The sequence below is a fragment of the Ipomoea nil genome, unplaced genomic scaffold (assembly GCF_001879475.1).
Source record: "Ipomoea nil cultivar Tokyo-kokei standard unplaced genomic scaffold, Asagao_1.1 scaffold2283, whole genome shotgun sequence".
NCBI classification, from domain to species: domain Eukaryota; kingdom Viridiplantae; phylum Streptophyta; class Magnoliopsida; order Solanales; family Convolvulaceae; genus Ipomoea; species Ipomoea nil.
Window position 1 is genome coordinate 4,297,442 of NW_017618711.1, and position 19,060 is coordinate 4,316,501.

General features: G+C 34.8%; 2 protein-coding genes across 4 annotated transcripts; both read right to left on the reverse strand.

The window, feature by feature from the left end:
* Positions 1-105: 105 nt before the first annotated feature.
* LOC109151397 (probable ATP synthase 24 kDa subunit, mitochondrial) lies at positions 106-4,469 on the reverse strand. The gene is made up of 7 exons (XM_019299412.1): positions 4,339-4,469; positions 3,143-3,239; positions 2,499-2,643; positions 1,760-1,870; positions 1,017-1,163; positions 711-833; positions 106-503 (listed from the first exon to the last, which is right to left on the reverse strand). Exons 1-7 carry the CDS (start codon positions 4,378-4,380, stop codon positions 440-442), a joined length of 729 nt encoding a protein of 242 aa, XP_019154957.1. The 5' UTR covers positions 4,381-4,469; the 3' UTR covers positions 106-439.
* A 7,410-nt stretch (positions 4,470-11,879) lies between these two features.
* LOC109151045 lies at positions 11,880-18,659 on the reverse strand. Of its 3 annotated transcripts, none has more exons than XM_019298947.1 (9): positions 18,488-18,659; positions 17,551-17,602; positions 17,300-17,373; positions 16,571-16,672; positions 16,240-16,380; positions 15,430-15,481; positions 14,740-14,813; positions 12,998-13,076; positions 11,880-12,068 (listed from the first exon to the last, which is right to left on the reverse strand). In XM_019298947.1, the coding sequence occupies exons 1-9, from the start codon at positions 18,610-18,612 to the stop codon at positions 12,012-12,014; spliced, it is 756 nt and encodes a 251-aa protein (XP_019154492.1). In that variant the 5' UTR covers positions 18,613-18,659; the 3' UTR covers positions 11,880-12,011. The 3 variants fall into 3 exon arrangements, with proteins under 3 accessions (XP_019154492.1, XP_019154491.1, XP_019154493.1); XM_019298946.1 differs by having other exon boundaries at positions 11,880-12,076; positions 12,997-13,076; XM_019298948.1 differs by lacking the exon at positions 11,880-12,068 and adding an exon at positions 12,498-12,803 and having other exon boundaries at positions 12,953-13,076.
* Positions 18,660-19,060: the final 401 nt, after the last annotated feature.

Below are 19,060 nucleotides of genomic sequence, written 5' to 3' on the forward strand. Positions count from 1 at the left end.
ACCACCTGCATTCTGATACCATACAACAAACAAAAGGGCAAATTGGAAGAGCCCAAATGAAACCAGATATCTTGTGCTGTTAACAATCCCAGCATTCACATCATGTACACAAAACAGAATTCTGAATGACAAGTTTCCCTATCTGACACACCATAATTGATTGAAATTTCGTAGCATCAAAAGGTTAAATTGCATTTCAATTACAAAACCACTGACCAAATGCAGGCAGCATATAAGCATATTCTCTTCTCTGGACTAAAACACATATAGCATTTAATTCCCTGGTCATTACTTTTATTTTAAAAAAATAAAAAAAAATCCAGCGCCTGAAAACATATCAGCAGGATGGTATTGTTTCAAATGTAGCAGAGGTCACTTGTGAACTCATTATGCCAAGGTGAAAGAAAAGCACAAAGAAAAAGTCTTCCACCAAATGTTCTTAGAGAAAGTTTCTAATGTCCAAAGACTTCACTTCAGGCATTTCCTCATCATTGAACTCCTCCCTGCAAATAAGAAAATGCTTAAGAATTTTTTTATTTATTTTTGTAATATAAAAGAAAGCAAAGGTGTTCTCATGGAAATTTAATGGAGAAAGACTAAAGAAATGAATCTCAGTTGATTGTAACCAAAAAAGAGAGAGAGAGAGGGGGGGGGGGGGGGGGGGGGGGGGTGTGGAAGATGAAGATGACAGCCATGGGCTTATCAAATACCTCTTCTTCTGAGTTTCCATTGCCTCAAGGGCATCCTTTTTCAATTCTTCTAATTGAGCTTTAGCAACCTTCATTTCCAATTGTTCTTCATACTTGGGCAGGTTTTCTCGGCTGATGCCAATTCTAGATGATGGTGACAAGAAAAAGAAAGATGAAGGTCAACTACCTTCCAACCAAGATAATAATTAAAATTGCTATTATGAAGACAAATCAGATGAATTTCTTAGTGTTTTTTCACTGATTGGACAGTGAGCAATTTAGCAATTTCGAAGAAAAGAGAAATTATCAGGTTATAGCGAAGCTCACTTCTGGTTGATCTTATCGAACTCTGCTGTGAGGAGTGCGATTCCCTTTTTGTCATTCCTCAGTAGTGGCTTCTTGAGTTCTTTCTCTACCTTATCCAAAGCATTCATCATCTTTTCCTCAATGCCATGCTCATCAGGAAGGCCACTCCTGCCAAAAAGAAATATGCTGTTAGCATCCACACAGAGACATGGTCTAGGAGTAACTGGGCTTACAGACTGCAGAAAGAGAAACAGAGTGACTGAACAAAATAAAAGATAGCTGTGAGTAGCTAAAAATGTCACTTTTTTTTTTTTTTTTTTGAGTACTACTGACTCTGTTACAAGATAGTATTTGCACACAGCTACTTTCTCAACCTAAGAAGCACAAAGAGTCAATACCGCCCCCACTGGGGTTGAACCCATGACCTCCCAATTGGGAAAGCCACTTCGTGCCACTAGACCATAAGGTCATTGGCAAGTATGTATTTCTTAAAAGTACAAAACATCATTTTATTTCTTTAAGCAACCCAAAGGCCATGTGAAGGTAGTATCAACTCAATGAGGAAAAGATGCAGATTTATACTTTGTCTATTACTTCAAAGTGAAAAGAAATCAATGGCCCACTTTCAAAGTAACGAATACTTTAGGTTTTTCATTTAATACCCATAAAACAATAATTTTCCTAAAACATTGAGAGCCAAAATCCATAGAGACAAGATAATTGGGACATGAGAGATTAACCAAAAAGCACATAAATAAGCATACTTAATCCTTATCTCTTTCAGTGTCAACAGATAAGTCCGAGCATCTGGAATCTCATTTGTTTGTGTATCAATAGCTTCTTTGATCTTTTCAGACTCTGATTGGAGATTTGCCCTGCAGATATTGGAAGACAACATAATTCAAATGAATCCAATGGCCAGTAACAGACATAACATAATATAAAATTAGGAGAAAACACACTTTGACAGACCGATTCTATCAAAAATTAAAACCAACGAAGGAGGTTTCTCCCTTCTAAGGTACAATAGCAAAAACAAAGTAACTTCGGCTAGATATATCACACATCGAATCACAGCAAATAAGTAATGGTGTTGCACAAAATGCAGAATGTTGAAAGCATACAAATCATGTTCATCAACAACAGCATTCAAATTAATGACTCAAATACCATAGGAGATAGTAAAGCATGCTTGTAACTTAACTTGTATTACTGACATCATAGGGATCAATAGCACTTTCAAAACATTCAGAGTAACATAATGCCCTAACTAGGTAGAGAATTTACAGTTCCAGGAAAACTTCAAAAAAAGAGAATGAAAACTTTAGTATCAGAATGTTCATCAAACTTGCTCCGACAAAACAAATTATTGGCACAGAATCATAGATAAAAACTGTACCATCACCCATACAATTTGCTAGCTACAGTACCTTACAAGCAACTACCAATATTAGAAAGCAAAAGGATAAAAATGAAGACTCATAAATTGATTAGAGATCTTACTTTTCCCTTACAGTCTTCATGACTTTGGCATATTGAGTCACAGCAGCAGTGTCTTCAGGATCTATGGTGATCTTCTCCTTTCGGAGGACCCCAATTGCAGTCTCAAATTTCTTCTTGACCTCAAGAAAGACATTCTTCAACATTTCTTCAGATGGACACAAGAAAATTAGTCATGGCAATTATAATTGTAAGAGACAAGCATTTAATTAAAGGAGGTAAATCAGCTGGTAAAGAATTGCAGAACATATTAAATAGTCCCCTAGACAATCAACTGGAAAAGGAATTTTGTAAAGGGAGATAGATAGAAACAATGACTCCATCAATCCTTTCGTAAGGGAGCAGATAATATAGTAGATGCTACAAGAATATGAACCAACCACCAAAACAGAAGCCATTCCATTCAATTTCAAAATAATTTTAATTAATAAGCATAATTTTCATACTTGCATGAATGTTATTATTCTTTGCTTTAGTTTATAGAACAAAAGTTTTACTATGACACCCTTCTGCATCAACAACATTGGTAGCCATCAAAATTTGCAAGGCTTTAAAACTAGCACAATATCTATTAGTGAGGAGTATAAAAAATTAAAAACAACAACAATAATAAAGAATCTACTAATGATCTCCATAGTTCAACTTACCGTCGCCCTTAAGTGCTGCTGGAGCACCAGCTCCTTTGGCAAAGGAACGAATTGGAATGGCACTATCTGGCCGCGTGATGATCTGGCTACTACATAACTGAAGAAGTAGAAAGATATTTATTCACCACATTCAAAAGAATCAATCAATGGGCAAAATGATGTAATGTTTATACAAAAAATTGTAATAATGTTTGTCATGCATATCCCAAATGAATAAATGATTGCATTGTCAACAAATGTTAGCTTGGTCACCATTGAGGATATGGTGCATAACAGATAAAACCTCCGCAAATAGAATCTGTCTGTCCATGAAATTACTTAAAAGAACACTTTTTTATTCAAATTGTCCACATAACACACAGCACAAGGACACTTATAAAAAAACACAAATTTTATGAGCCCAGCAGGCCTCATGTATAGAAGAAAAGAAATACCATGTTTCTTAGCAAAAATACTTTATTCAAATAATGTCAATCAAGCAAAATTGTGAGCATAAACACCCTTCCCATTTCAGCTAAAAATCATCTTTGTGGGGAAAATAAGCTCAACTAGTGAGGTATCCCAACAAAACAAAATGCCAAAATTTAAACAAACATCTCCCACCACTATACCAGCATCGAAAACATGTAGCAGTATTAAGGTCACAAACACAAGATTGTGAAAGAAATTTTGATTTTCAACCAAGAGCTTCTCATGAGGAAGATTTCTAATAAAAGAATTCCATTATGAGTCTTGCGATGGATGGGCAAAATTTGCTTGAAAACAAAAAAATGCACCTTTCATCAAATCCTCAAATCAATATTTCCTGGTTTCTGATTCTCTCGGCTCGCAGCATTAGAGCTCGCACTCTCTAACCCTCGCCCCACAAAATCAAAACGAAACCACTCAAATAAAAAAATCCAATCACACCTAAACCTAATTCATTATACCAATTAATAAATCGTATTCCAATACCACGGTTAGAAATACACAACTCCAATTCACAAACCCCTCAAGGTCAAGTAACCGAACCGGAGCCAATCCAAGTGGAGAAATCGAAATTCTAATTAAAAACACACGCCGATGAGGAACACGAAAAGAAAAAAAAAAAAAAACAAAATCAGTCAAATAGGAGAATTCAAACATTAATCGCATCTAATCTAAAGATGGATCACAGTTTCCGAGAACAGAAAAAGAGGATAAAGATGAAGAATAACCTGACGGCTAGATCTGGAAAGGAATCGAGAAGCGAAAGCCATTGCGAAAGAACGAAAGCTGCTTAGGATCGTCGTCTATCACTCTCTGCGTCGGAGCTGAAACACTTTCCTTTGCCCTTTCTGACCTAGTATGGTTTCATTTGAGGTTAAAATGACAAAACAAACGACGACGTATTAAAGCGGTAAAATTGGATCTAGAGCCCCTTATTTTCAAAGATAATTTTGTTTTGACCCATAGGACACTAGTTTTGAAATTCTTTTAAAATGTCATTAAATATTTTTTCCTCTTGAGTTTAATTTCATTTGCCTATTTTTGTGATAAGTATAACTAACTTTTTCCTAATTTTGTGTCATAATTATAACCAACTTTTCCTAGTTTTTTGATGTATTATGTTTACTTATTCTAGTGGAAATATTCATTAATTGTGTTCTAAATATTTTTTAATTAATTCATTAGTATAACTTGTAATACATTTTATTATTTCAAAAAAAAAAAAAAACTTTATAGGTATTGATTTCTTTTTTAAATAATTTTTTTGAGTATATAGTACACCTGGCCATTATTAACACGAAATCAAACACAAAAATAACCGGATTAGTGTTATCATTGACGTTCTCGATCATTAATAGGTTGACTCATTAATGACTCGTTATCTTTCGTGTGGGTCAACTCGTTAAAGCTATTAAGAACTTAAACATATTAAGAACTATTTAAATCGTATAACCGTGTTAACTTGTTTACACAAACCCGTTTATAACCCGCTAAGAACCATTATTATATAATATAAATGGAAAGTATTTTTCAATTAAAAATATCTAATGAATGAATATGATTAAAACAAATAGATAATATGAAGTAATATTGAAACATTCCATCTTTAATCTATTTCATAACATATTTTAAAATACACAACATTAAAAACAAATTATGATAAAATATTTGTTATTTGTATAAGTTTGCACAATTTGTATTCCAATAAAATAAAATAACTTAATAGAAAATTAATTTATAATTTATTATTGGCTTTCAAAAAAAAAATTATAATTTATTACATTATGTGTCTATAATTAATATATTAGGTACATGTAGTTAACATATTATGTGTTTGCAAGTAACAAATTATGTGTATTCAATTTACTTACACACACATAATATGTTAATTGAATTAAATATTTTTTTTAGTTTGTTTGATGGATTGAATGGTAGGTTTTATTTATTTACTAGTATTTTCTTATGCGCGATGCGCAAAAATTAGGTGCCCAACATTATTATTTTATATTAAGATTTTTTATATTTAAATTATTATAAATAATAATTTATACGATATAAATATCAAATGTATAAAAATGTTTACATTATTATTATTATTATTATTATTATTATTATTATTATTATTATTATTATTATTATTATTATTATTTATACATTTGATATTTATATTGTATAAAATAACTCCAAATTCTAAAAACATAATAATATAATGTAACAACCTCCCACTGCTCTGTCGGGCCGGGGTGTGGGGGCCCCTTAGGGTTGGGGTTCAGCTTTTTTTTGTAAGAATAATAATATAATGTATAAATAATTATTATTGAAGAAGATAAGAAAATATATGGTGGATGCATGTACATAGTAACAATAGTGGAAAAGATAAGGAAGTTATAACGGTAGGGGTATATTTGTCCAAAATATTATAAAGTACATACAACCTTTATAGCATAATGTATAAAAAAACTTAACGGAAAAAACTGACATAAATGAAATGTATAACCTTCATTCACACTTATTATGTTAATATAATATAACTTAACTTCAAATTTTAGTTTTTTTTTTTTTTTTTTATAAATATATTAATATGTTTAGCGTGTTTAAGCAGGTTTCGTATCATATCGTGTCGACACAGACACGAAATCTGTTAACAAAATATGTCTATCGTGTCAACCTGTTTACAAATCGTGTTTGTGTTAAGAATTTCAACCCGCTAATTTTAACATGTCGAGTCCGTATTTAGCATTATTGTGTTTGTGTGGTTATTGTGTCAACCCGTATATATATCGGGATATGACTCAACAACATCAAATGCTACAACTGTGTGAGGACATTGTGAATGCAATCTGGGCAAATTATAATCATTGGTGATGTACTCAATTTTATTTGTAATATTTTGTAATAACATTTTGTCACGAAAGAACTTATTTTAAATTATTGCAATTAATGAGTGTGTGTGTGTGTGTGTGTGTGTGTGTGTGTGTGTGTGTATAGTACATAATTAATGTAGTAAGTGGAGAATGAATTTCGAAAATAATCACTAGTAATCAAGTTTTCAAAACTGAAAAATTGAAAACAGAGAATAGAAAACAAGTACTGGTAAATAAGTTTTCAAAACTGAAAAACTGAAAACTGAAAATAGAGAACATAAAATAGAAAACAGTTTCCTGTTAGTAAATACTAAATAGACCCAAAACTTTCTCTTTCTACTTAGTACTTGTAATTTGTAAATTTACTCTTATTAGTATTACATTATTGGGAGGCATGAGGTGGTTTATAGAGAGCATTGTTGCTTCCTCCATAATGTGGGTCGTAGGTGATTTGGCCATTCTCTCTATTAGATCCATAGGTGGGTTTACCACCTTGCATCGCTTGGGCCTCCCTTGAGCATAGCCCCCTTGTTTCCATCCATAATTACCAGTATCATTGTTCTCATACGGGTTTCCCCTTTGTCCTTGCACATAAGCTATGACGTCAACATTCTCAAGGCATTAGGAGAAGTGCACTTCACGGTGTCATGCGGTCCTCCACACACGTTGCAATACAACGCAAGGGTCATGCATGACTGACTCTTTGCCCTTTCGGCTTTAGAATCCCTTCTATTGTACCAAAAGAATGTATTAGAGCAGAGCGATGATACAAATACCCCATCATTCCGGCATCTACCAGTGAAGATTATACAAATACCCCATGGGATGAAGAATCTTGTCCCGTGTATATATATTATATGCTCGATTCGAACGCACGACCTTTGACATGACTCTGATACCAAATTGAAGCATGTGCTCCATCTCAACTAAAAGCCTAAGCTGATAGTTGGATTGCACATTTATGTGTGTGTGTGTGTATATATATATATTATGCTCAACACGCGGGGAGGGGGGGGGGTGGGGGGGGGGGCATTACCTTTTCAACGTCTTGATCTCCGCCACGCTTCCCCTAAAGACTCTGTTGATCCTTGTTTGAGAGGGAATACTACTTGGAGCCTTATCGAACCAGCAACATATAATTGCGTATATAACACAAACATGTAATCTTCATCTGATCTGGAATGAAAGCTCTGATAGGTGAGACATAAATCTAGGGCCAATGAGTGCTACAGTAGTGCCTTGCGGGGTCGTAGCGCCGGTTACCCCCGAGGGTTTTTATCCTTGAGGAGCTTGATTTCAATTGAAGATTTTGTTAGTGTGAAGTGTAAGTAGTAAGGGCGCATTTCACAATGATAAACATAATATACCTGGTTTAAGGGTTGGGTATTGAATAAGAATAAGGAAGAAATTATTTATCACTCTCAGATATAACTCTCTGATCGAATTGAAAGCTCTTACTTGTTGTCTGTAGCGGTAGTATTGTAACACCCCGTGTTACGATCCCTAAAATCAATTAAATCATTTAATCAATAACCCAAAAGAAAGAATTAAATTACAGAAATTAATTAGGATAAAGGCCCACCATAGTCCGTGGGCCTTCATCTCTAAACCCAATCCTTAGTCCTAAAAAGAATAGAGTTAGCAAACCTATGGTAATTAGGCCCTAAGTAAGACTCTTAAATATATAAATAGGGAACATAAGAAGACACCTAGAACCCCCACCACAATAATCTCTCACCACCCAAAGAGCTCCAAGAATTCCCTTAGAAGAAATCAAGAAAGCAAGAAAGCTTAAAGAAAGACCCTTCATAGCCAAGGAATTAATTAAGGCTAAGAGGTAACCCATGTCTCAACAAAACCTATTTTCATAGCTATGATTCCCCTCTTAGGATTTCCCCATATTATTGTGTATTGATTATTGGTGATATTATTATTGATGATTGGTGGGATGATTCCATGGGTGATTTTGATAAGGAGAGGTTCTTGATAATTATGGTGTTCTTGATGATTATATGACGTTCTTGATAATTATATGGTGTTCTTGATGTTCTTAATGATTATATGAGGTTCATGATAGTTATATGATATTCCTACCGAATCTTGATTTTGGAAGGTGAATTGTGTTCTTGTTGATTTAAAAATGATTAGAACCATAGGTTATATCGTGGAATTCGTATGGTATTATTCTTAGTATATTGGGTGGGAATTCGCATGATTGGGTGTTGATTATGTTTAGAAAAGCATGATAGGTTATGTGCCGTATGTTTCTTGATTTTGATCCATTAGTTGTCTACGTGTGCTATCAATTGCGTTTGAAAGTGTCTAAGCATGGTTTCGGGTTCCACAAAGGTTCCTGGGGCGTTTTTGGTGAAAAAGAGTCAGTGGGGGGTAGGGGACCCGCCACCTACTCGCGGCCTAGTCGAGCAACGCCGACAGCGGGCAGACGGCGGGCGGGCAACTGCCCGCCGGGCACCCGCTGCCCGGAATAGTAAAACGCCGGCGGGTGACCCCTCACCCACCGGCTACCCGCTGGTTTGTACCCCACTTCGGAATCCCGACTTCCCCGTTTGATGTTCCCCCGACCCCCGTGGTGTCCAAACGGACTCCGTCTATCGTGCCTATGTCTAGTTTGATTTTCGGGTACCGTTCGTAGGTCGTATGAGTCTTATATATTGCATGCTAGATGAATTGGTATCCCGTTGACCTAGGTGAAAGAAGTATGAACCCCTTAGGAATATTCTTAGTATGTGAAGGATCACGCATAGGTTTTGTTATACGTTTTCTCCCCCTTCCCAATGTGTTAATGTGGGTTGCATGTACTTGCTATGTGTTATGTGTGCATGTTACCCCGATTTGGTTGAGATCAATCGGGCTATACGGGCAGTCGGATGGGCTGGGAACCATACCGGCTGTTAACCAGGCTGGTAAAGACCGGTCAGGTATATAAATATTATATAGGACTAAGGTCCACTATACGGGCAGTTGAATGGGTTGAGAACCATCCCAACTGTTAACCAGGCTGGTAGAAACCGGTCAGGTATATAAATATTATATAGGACAAAGGTCCACTATACGGGCAGTTGAATGGGTTGAGAACCATCCCAACTGTTAACCAGGCTGGTAAAGACTGGTCAGGTATATAAATATTATATAGAGCTGCGGTTCATCGGTCAGTTGCGATTGACCCCTCCGTATTGTGAGACGGGGCAGGGTGCTGCGGGGCCGTGTCAGAGCTATATGCGCTGACCCTCATGTATGGGCATGCGATTGGTCCTGTGGCGCCAACAAAGTGTGCTATATGATGAGATAAGAAGGATTGATGTTGTGACTGTTATGGAAACGTGACCATAGGATTCTTGCTAGTAAACTATACATGTTTAATTGTGATTATTGGTTGTGTTTATCTACAACTGTGCCCTATGTCGAGAATCGTATATACTTGGTTATGACTGTAGATTGTGTGTACCCCTATTTGTCGAGTCGGTCCTCTGATTTGAAAGCTAGAGTCTCTTAGGATATACCTTCATGCTTCGAAATGACTTTTCGTATATATATATATATATATATATATATATATATATATATATATATATATATATATATATATATATATATATATATATATGTATTGTATTTCAACGCGTTGGAGTGGGTTACCAGCATCTCTCGCTGAACAGATATATTTGGCTTTCAGGCACAGAAGAATAAGTCACTGGAGCGCGCTAGATCTTGGAACGTAGAAGTAGATAGTTTCCCTTTTGGCCTGCGTGCCATGTTATGCATTTACTTTATTAAGGATATTAGTTAGTTGGCCTGTGCACCTGAGTTCTCTAGCTCAGGTGTGGCATAGCACCCCGTACTCTTTATGTTACGTTTTGAATTAATGAGATTTCACCTTTATTTTATAAGTTTTAAATGTCCTGAAAATCTGGGGTGTTACAAGTATAGACTTTCATCTCTATACGGACCTTCATTGTCTTAGTAAGGGGAAAGAATTCATTCATGAATTCTCTATGAAGTTGTGCCCATGAGCGGAAGTGTCCATTGTCTTGAGAATCAAGCCATGTTGTCGCCTCACCAATAATGGAGAACGGGAACAAGGTAAGCCTTATTACATCCTCCGACACTACATTAGGTCGGAACATGCTACATGATCTCACAAACCTCATGTGTGTGTGGGGATCTTCGGAGGGTAAACCACTAAATGGATGATTTTGTACCAAGTTGATAACCGCCGGATGGATATTGAAAGTGTTCCCTTCGATGGGTGGAATATAGATCAAGTTGTGCATCGAGAACTCCGGAGTCATGTACTCCGCTATGGTGTGCATCCGGTCCTCTCCTTGGGCATCCAAATACTCTTCCCTCATTGGTTGTTCCATTTGCCCTTGAGTCTCATCATTCGTACTTTCATTCACATTCAAATGCTCTCAGAGACCTTGAGATTCCTCGAAGGCATCAAACCTTGGTTGCGCACGGGCATGGACGGGTGGTATAGACCTTGGCGTCGGCCTCTCATTAATCTCATCATGGTTCACAGCACTTGTGGATGCCATGTTATTCCCTATTTCTTGAATGTTGGTGATTCTTGACTTCATCCTTGTAGTTCTTTGGATATCCGGATTGAATGGGATTAATCCTTCAATTTCCTTGGAATGGGTGTGCATCAACCTACAAGTAGACAAAAGAAACGGTCTCTCGCAACTAAAAGTAGTTGCTCACAACGTGCATAAGAAAGCAACAGGAATCAGAGGTAAAAATGCCACAAAAAAAAAAAAAGAAGCTTAGACCAAGTATTAAAGCTTGAATTCTTAACTCACACAAAAACTTAAAGACTACCGTATACCATTCTCCGGCAACGACGCCATTTTGATGCTACGTTTTTTGTGTATAGGAGTTTAGTTTGTGGATGTGTATGAAAAGAATAAAACGGAGATGAAATCCCCGAGTGTCGTAAAACTTTAGATCGACACACTTAAGTTTTCAACAACTAACGCACCTTAATCACACATCACAAAAACAACTCATATTAAGCACAAAATCACGCACCTTAAGAAGGAAAATAACGCACCTTAAATTTGACCGAGATGCAAAAATTATCAAATTACCACTGCATTTTTTTTTTTAATTTTGTTAATCCTGAACGTTGATTTACGAAAGATCAATGGCTCATATTTAACCGCAAAACCGTAGAAGCGCATGGGAACTGAATTCTATATATATATATATATATATATATATATATATATATATATATATATATATATATATTACTTAAACAATGTATTAAATATTAAATATACTTTCTAAATCTATGTGTACAATCAAAACAAGGATAATATTTTTTGAACGAGAGTAAATAATACTCCGTATTATACTATTTTCATCATTTTGAATAAAAGAAAAAAAAAAACATTTTATGAATTTTACATTTCTAGACAAAGATATGTTTGTGTTTGCTGAACTGTAGTCTAATTACAAATTTTTAACGGTAACATTTTCTAAAAACAAATCAGTCCAAAACCAAAAGCTTTTCTTTAGCAATCATAAACGTGGTCTTCTTGTAGTGTTCCTTCATACCCTTCTTCTGCCCTACCATAACAACAACAAAACTCTCAACCTTCCTCTACTAGAAATAAAGTAGAAAACACAAACATAAATCATGATGATGTCACTATCAAATCAAATAAATATGTTATTGAGAGCATCAATATCAGTATGAGATCATTCACGATTTTTAATGAGCTTACAAGAAATTAAAAGAGAATAAACAAAGAGAAGAAAGAAAAATGAAAAATGAAAAAAAAAAAGGGGGGAAAAGTTGACAACTAAAGCAGGAGAAAGAAAAAAATGGTAAAAGGTTATCTCTTACATGGTGGCCCCACAATTCTGCCACCCTTTGCAGGAGAAATAACTCCACCTCACATCTCCAAATAACTTCATTCAAGTTTTTTTTGAGTGACAATAACCCCCAAATAACCTCTATTGTGGATGCTCTTAACTGCACCATGAATTTCATGTAGTAATTTGTTAAAATTACTCACAAAAGCAAAATTCTTAGCCCCAAAGTCTCCTCCCAAGAGGACGGTGGAAAGCAAATCACAATGACTTAGCAGCCTCTTAAGTTAAAGGATCAGTGCTGGGTGTCCATAAAAGAGCTCACCACATTAGGTGCAACTTGCACATTAGCTGTTTCGACCATGCAGAATTGCCCACAATCTACTGCTTGAGTACCATACAACATTGTTTTTTATTTTTTCAAAAAGTAAGATATTCCTATACATATTTCCATACACATAGTACAATGTGCATTATGATACATGATATACTATGACTAATAAACAAGTAGTAGAATGTGTTGAAAATAAGATAGGAAAACGTGTAATTTCATTTGCAGCACAAGTGACAACAGAAGAATATATCTTGTTATAAATTTCTCTCCACTGCAAACAAACAAACAAACAAAAAAAGATTTCTAAGGATTTGTACTTAGGATTCAGAACTCAACTTGCCTGTTGTGAGTGTTGAAGAGGATATAATAGGCTGGATCTTGAGGAGAGAGTTGAAATAGCTGTAGGACGATGTAGGCACACGTGCTAACGCTGTTGAAAATCCAAAATATAACATATATGGAGCAGTGAAGTAAAATTAGCAAATAAAATGGGTATTTGGAACACACCCAAAAAAACCATTACATTTTAATTTTTAAATTATGGTTGTATAGTGATTTTTGTTGTAAATTAGTAATTATTTTGCAGGCACATATTACATATATGATTCTCATGTTTCAAACAAAGTTGTGTTTTTGTTCCCTTCTTATGGGAAGAGTAAGAGGACTAAAAAGTAAGAAAAAAAGACAAGTATAAGAAAAAAAGGGCCATAGATGCACATACAAAACAACAAAGGACAAAAATAACTATTTAGGGTGTGTTTGGTTCATGGGGTTAGACGCAAGGAATGGAAATGAAAGTAATACACTTTTTTTTTTTTTTTTTGAAAGGGAAAGTAATACACATTGGTTGGTTGACAACTTTTGAAAACACAAGTATAAGATTTGATTACTTCTTATAATTACAAAATTCATTACCTAATTTAAATCAGATATCATCCCATTAATTTAGCTTTATCCCTCCTCATTTCGTTGCTTCTTCACTCTATCGACTTTCTCACTACATTGCCTACTCATTTCATTGTCACTCTTAAGATCAATTGACTTGATTTGTTATTTTTGTATTTTTAAAAAAAAACCTTTATTCCGATTATAAGATCATACATAACCAAACATCAATATCCGTAATCATTCCAATTCACGCTACTACCAAATATATGCAAAATACTTTTACCAAAATCCATTTCAATTACTAAGTATTTGATTCTCATTTCAATTCCGATTCCTATGTTTGAACAAAACACACCCTTGATTACTTTTAGCATTAAAAAGTGCAATTCCTTCCGCAACAAAATATATACCACGGGAGTTCATTTTTGGAACATGGGATAGGGAGAGGGATGCCAAATGCTCAAATATTTCATTGAAATCATACATGCAACACAATAGTATGATATGCTCTCACTGTCTCATTTTACTTGTACAATATTCATTGTCAAACCAATTCATTCTTATTTTCTTTAATATTTTCTTCTTATTTTTAAATTTAATTTTTTTTTGTGCAATCCTTATACCATGGACTAGGATTTACAGGGCACTGTAGACCCTAGTACATGTGTTATGTGTATGTGTCTTATGTTGTGAGTTTTTGTGTCTTGTGTTATAAAATTTTAAACCTTAAGAGTAAATTCTGTACCTAAAACAAATTAGCAATTGTGCCATGTTATGAATTTTTGTGTCTTGTATTGTGAAATTCTATGCCTATGAGCATAAATTATGTACCTAAATCAAATATGAAAAATAAGTAAATATATAACATGTGTATATGTCTTGTGTTGTGATTTTTTGTGTCATATGTTATAAAACTTCTATGCCTTATGAGTATGAATTCTGTAGCTCGTTGTTTCGATCCAGGGTCCATAATGCTATGTTGACCCTAGTTCATGATATAAATTGCATTTTTTGTGTTTAATAGTACTTATAATGTAATTTCTTAAGTAAATAAATTCTATATACTCATACTGCACTTAAAATTACGAAATTTTGAATTGTAAATAACTCGGTCAAACCTTAATAACCGAATTAGACACATAAAATGAGACAGAAGTCGGGAGTAATAAATAGAGAATAACATACTAGAACAAGGGGAATAATACCTGCCCAAACATATTAGTAAAAGTATCCAACAAGAAGCCCTTATCCAACTGGTCTCTTTGTATGCAACCCAGACCTGGTACAGAGGCAACTCACTAACTAAAATTTAAAAATTAAACCAACAATTGCAATATTCCCCTTAGCAAGCATTGTATTAACTTGTAACCATGGTTGCGTACTAGTCGAGCAGTAGAGTAGCGTCTAGTGCCTAGACGGTTAACTAAAAAAAAAAAACAGTGCACATGTGTGGGTGTATGTCATATTATATATATATATATATATATATATATATATATATATATATATATATATATAATGAAAAAAATTAGACTGAGTCGGTCGAGTTGACTCAGCTAACTCAACCGAATTGAACGAGTTAACTGAGTTGAGTTTACCACCAACTCAGTCAAGTTAGGCACTTAGGTGGCCGCTTGTAACTTGTAAGAGCTAGAAGAGTACAATGCCAGAATGATAGCCATTCATACAGTACTGCAGAACATGGAGACACTATGTTTAGGACTCTAAGATAAAAGAAACTATGTATCAGATCTGAAAAAGCAGTAAAATGGTAACAATAGTAAAAATGATCATGCTAATACCTAAGTTTGGTATTATATTCATGTTTTGTTTTCAGGTAAAACTGAGGCATTTATCTACCTTAACAATGAGAGTACTTAAAGCTTTATACATACCGAGAGAGCGACAACATTGATGTAGAAATCAATTAATGTTGCTGACAGCCACCTGCACAGATATGATATGTTAATAGACATTAAACAATGGCGCATGCCTTCATATCAGAAATGCAAAGGTAAATATCAAGGATGATTAATGTATGCTTGCCACCTCACTTAATAAGTAATAAGCCTATCTTTTTGAGAAGATAGGACTTAGTTAGTGTTGGGCAGAGGCCAGTGAAGGGCCAAGTCCAGCATCAGATGACTAAAGGTAAGAAATTGTTAGGTAGAGGTCTGAAGGGGCCAAATCTAACACCTTGTCTCTATAAAAATGTGGCGACATAAGGAAATAAAGTTGCGCTTTCGCTACGAGCGATAGCTTTTGGCCTAGTGGTAAGCGCTTGATCCTAACACCTCGTATCAGAGCCAAGTCACAAGTAGTAAACTGTGCAGTTAAGAATGACAGGTGACAGGTGCTGGGGGAGAGGGGAAATTGATGGGCGGAGGCCGGTGAAGGGCTAATAAATCCAGCACCAGGTGGCTAGGGGATTGTTGGGCAGACCAACTGACCAAGTGCTCAGCTGAATAGAAGTTGTTTTGCTCATCTGCATACCTACTTATATGGGAAGTTATTGTAACCAGAGAAGAAGAATGAAAATAAGGATCTCATCCTTCCATAATGAAAAAAATGGTGACCCTAGAACTTGTGTTGCTACCATTATACCATAATTTCCGCCCTAGACCACACTACATTTCCAAATCCTTATACAATGTTCAAGAAGCGAAGCACAAGATGCAGAATGAGGGATAGAAGGTAAAACTGACGGTGTATATAATTCTTTGCGAAATGGGGACCCATCTGTGACAATTGTGTAAATCAGTGTTCCCAGCATTAGACAGCCCAAAGCAATGAACACAACTTTTGCAACTGCAACACACAACTTTATCTGTCTTTCTGGTTTATTCCTATATGAAGAATACCAAATCAGTAATATACAATGGAAGAAAATGCTGAAAGTAAATAAAAGTTAAATAATTATACCACAGATGGAGGAAACCACCATTGTTTGCATAAGCACAAATGCATTTTTTCTGTTCTTTTAATTAGCAAAAGAAAAGGGAAATTATTATACCACAACCAATGATTTTTACTCACATTTTCCCTTGACGTAACAAAACATAGAAAACTGGATCCTGCATAGATTCTTTAGATGAGAGTTTAAAGAACTGCAAGACAATATAGCCGCATGTGGTAATGCTGTCAAGAGTAGAATAAAAAGGTCATACAATTTATAAATGAGCATGCATAAATCTAAAACATTAAATGTGTTAAAGAGGAATTCTTAAAAGTTGCCCGCACGGGTTTAGCTTAGCTCACTAGTTCAATAGGTAATATTTGGGAAAAGAAACCAAGGTTCGAAACTCGACAGCAGCAGTGTAGGGATTATGCCCAAAGTGGACAGATCCCTTGTACGCATCAGCATTTGGCCATGTCTACTAAACCACTGAGTTACTATGAATCTATGATTACACACCCTCTCACATGCTCTGTCAGGCAAAAATGTGAGCATGTGAGGGGCAACTAAGTTACTATGATTACACCCTCTCACATGCTCTGTCGGGCAAAAGTGTGGGGAGCCATTGGGGTTGGGATTCAACCTTTGGGAAAAGTGTAATCCTCTCATATGCTCTGTCGGGCCAGATGTGGGGCTCTTGGGGTTGGAGATTCAACTTTTGGGAGAAGTGTAATATCCAAATTGAGTTAACATACAACAAAGTTAAGTCTTGAGGCATATAGCTAGTAATACTAGCTGATTGAGAACCAGAAAACTGATATTTTGTTATCATTGGGAGTATTGTAATTCACAAACCAATGAAACCATACCTTCCCAAGCATATTAGCAAAACTACCCAAAGAACAGCACTAATCCAGTTTGATTCCTTGTAGATAACCCAAGCCTGATATGGATGCAAAATATGAGTTAACAGTTATCATATCAATCATTCAATTGGCCAAAGTTAAGGTAGCAAACTATCAATTGCAATGAAATGCCAAAGTTAAAAAAGAATCCATAAATTATGAGGTCATATACATAGTAACCCACAAAAAGCAACACAAGATGAGTTTTTTCATACCCCAATGGCAAAGATATTGATATAAAAATCAATCAACGTGGCAGCCATCCACCTGTAACAAATTCATAAACTCGTAAGATATATGCTTTTACTTCCCAACCATTCACTAAGTGCAATGCATCATCTATGTGAATATCTGAATATGTTAAGTCCCACGTTGAAAATATAAGAAAAAATAGATCGGATTTATAAGGCCATAAGCTAACTATTATTCAATTATTTTTAGTGTAGTTTGGAGTAATAATCTCAATAAACAGTAAAATTAAAAATATTAACAAGAGCTCAGCCTAAATCGCTCATACATCTATCACCACCATATTATATTGTAATAGAGTCAATAGTACTCAACAAAATAAGAATATTGATTTTAAAAATCATTCTTGCCATTCGAATTGCAAAACTTTCTTATTATTTTATCTATATAAAAAATTTTCAAAGAAAAAAGTTATTTAAGAGCTCAATTGTTTTCCAATTGTCAATGTAGTCTTTAGTTTTTAATTTCAACCAATTTGATTATCGAATTGTTAAAAATTTTGTTAATTAAATTCTTTTAAAATTTTGTTAATTAAATTCTTTTATGGACCAAATTGACGAAATTTTAAAATGTCAAAATCATCATTTTGGTTCCTAGAAGGGTTTAATTGATAAAATTTTAAACAATTCGATTATCAAATTCGTTAAAATTGAAAATTAGGGACTATATTAATAGTTGGGAAACAATTAAAGGACCAAAATGGTTATTAACTCAAGAGAACCAAATTATATATTACTGTACTAAAAAGAATTATATATTACTTGGTAACTATCCAACACTTAAACTTTTATCATAGTAAGTATGAAAGAAGAATTGAATTTATATTTTGGCAGTTTAAAGTGTGAATTAAGAATTTAAAATTGAAAAAGCAGAGAGAAAATGGGGTGAATGAGAGAGACATACGGAGTGAGGAGTTGGATGCGGAAAGGAAGGCCATCGGTGATGATGGTGTAGATTACAGTAGCTGTGATTACGCATCCCAATACACTAAACAAACTCTTCAAGCCCAAGGCGATAGCCATTCCCATTTTTCTCTCTTTCTTCAAACTCTTCAATATTCATTCATTCATAGCTTCGCTTCAGTCAAGTAAATATGAGCGGACCCTATCACTCCACGTCCTCTTATTCCTATTTCTTTCTTTTAACAAAAACGAAAGGTAAAAAGTCAAAATTTTTTAAGACCAAAATGTAGATTATTGCATTAAATCAACGGTAAGACAATCTAAAAAAAAGGGCGGAGTATGTTAAGCCTATATATATTGTTTTTGATTATTTATCAGTTCTAATAATATTTCTTTAGACTAGCTTAGTTGTAGAAAAGAGCGGAGTATGCTAACTTCCTTCTTGTATACTATTTATACTCCGTTAATCTTTCTTTAAGAAATACAATGTACAGTTTCTCCTTAGCCTTACATGGTATCAAAGCTAGAACCTCCAACGAAAGTTTTTTTTTTTCTCCTTCTTTTTCGCCACTCT

Excerpts from the sequence above, each read along its gene's own strand:
- LOC109151045 (XM_019298946.1), bottom strand. The coding sequence starts at position 18,612 with ATGGGAATGGCTATCGCCTTGGGCTTGAAGAGTTTGTTTAGTGTATTG. Across the intron at positions 16,381-16,570 it reads TTGTTACGTCAAGGGAAAAT|GAATAAACCAGAAAGACAGA; the intron begins GTGAGTAAAAAT and ends TTCTTCATATAG. Across the intron at positions 14,814-15,429 it reads TCAATGTTGTCGCTCTCTCG|GTCTGGGTTGCATACAAAGA; the intron begins GTATGTATAAAG and ends CCTCTGTACCAG.
- LOC109151397 (XM_019299412.1), bottom strand. The coding sequence starts at position 4,380 with ATGGCTTTCGCTTCTCGATTCCTTTCCAGATCTAGCCGTCAG. Across the intron at positions 2,644-3,142 it reads AGCAGCACTTAAGGGCGACG|AAATGTTGAAGAATGTCTTT; the intron begins GTAAGTTGAACT and ends GTCCATCTGAAG. Across the intron at positions 1,871-2,498 it reads ATGAAGACTGTAAGGGAAAA|GGCAAATCTCCAATCAGAGT; the intron begins GTAAGATCTCTA and ends CAATATCTGCAG.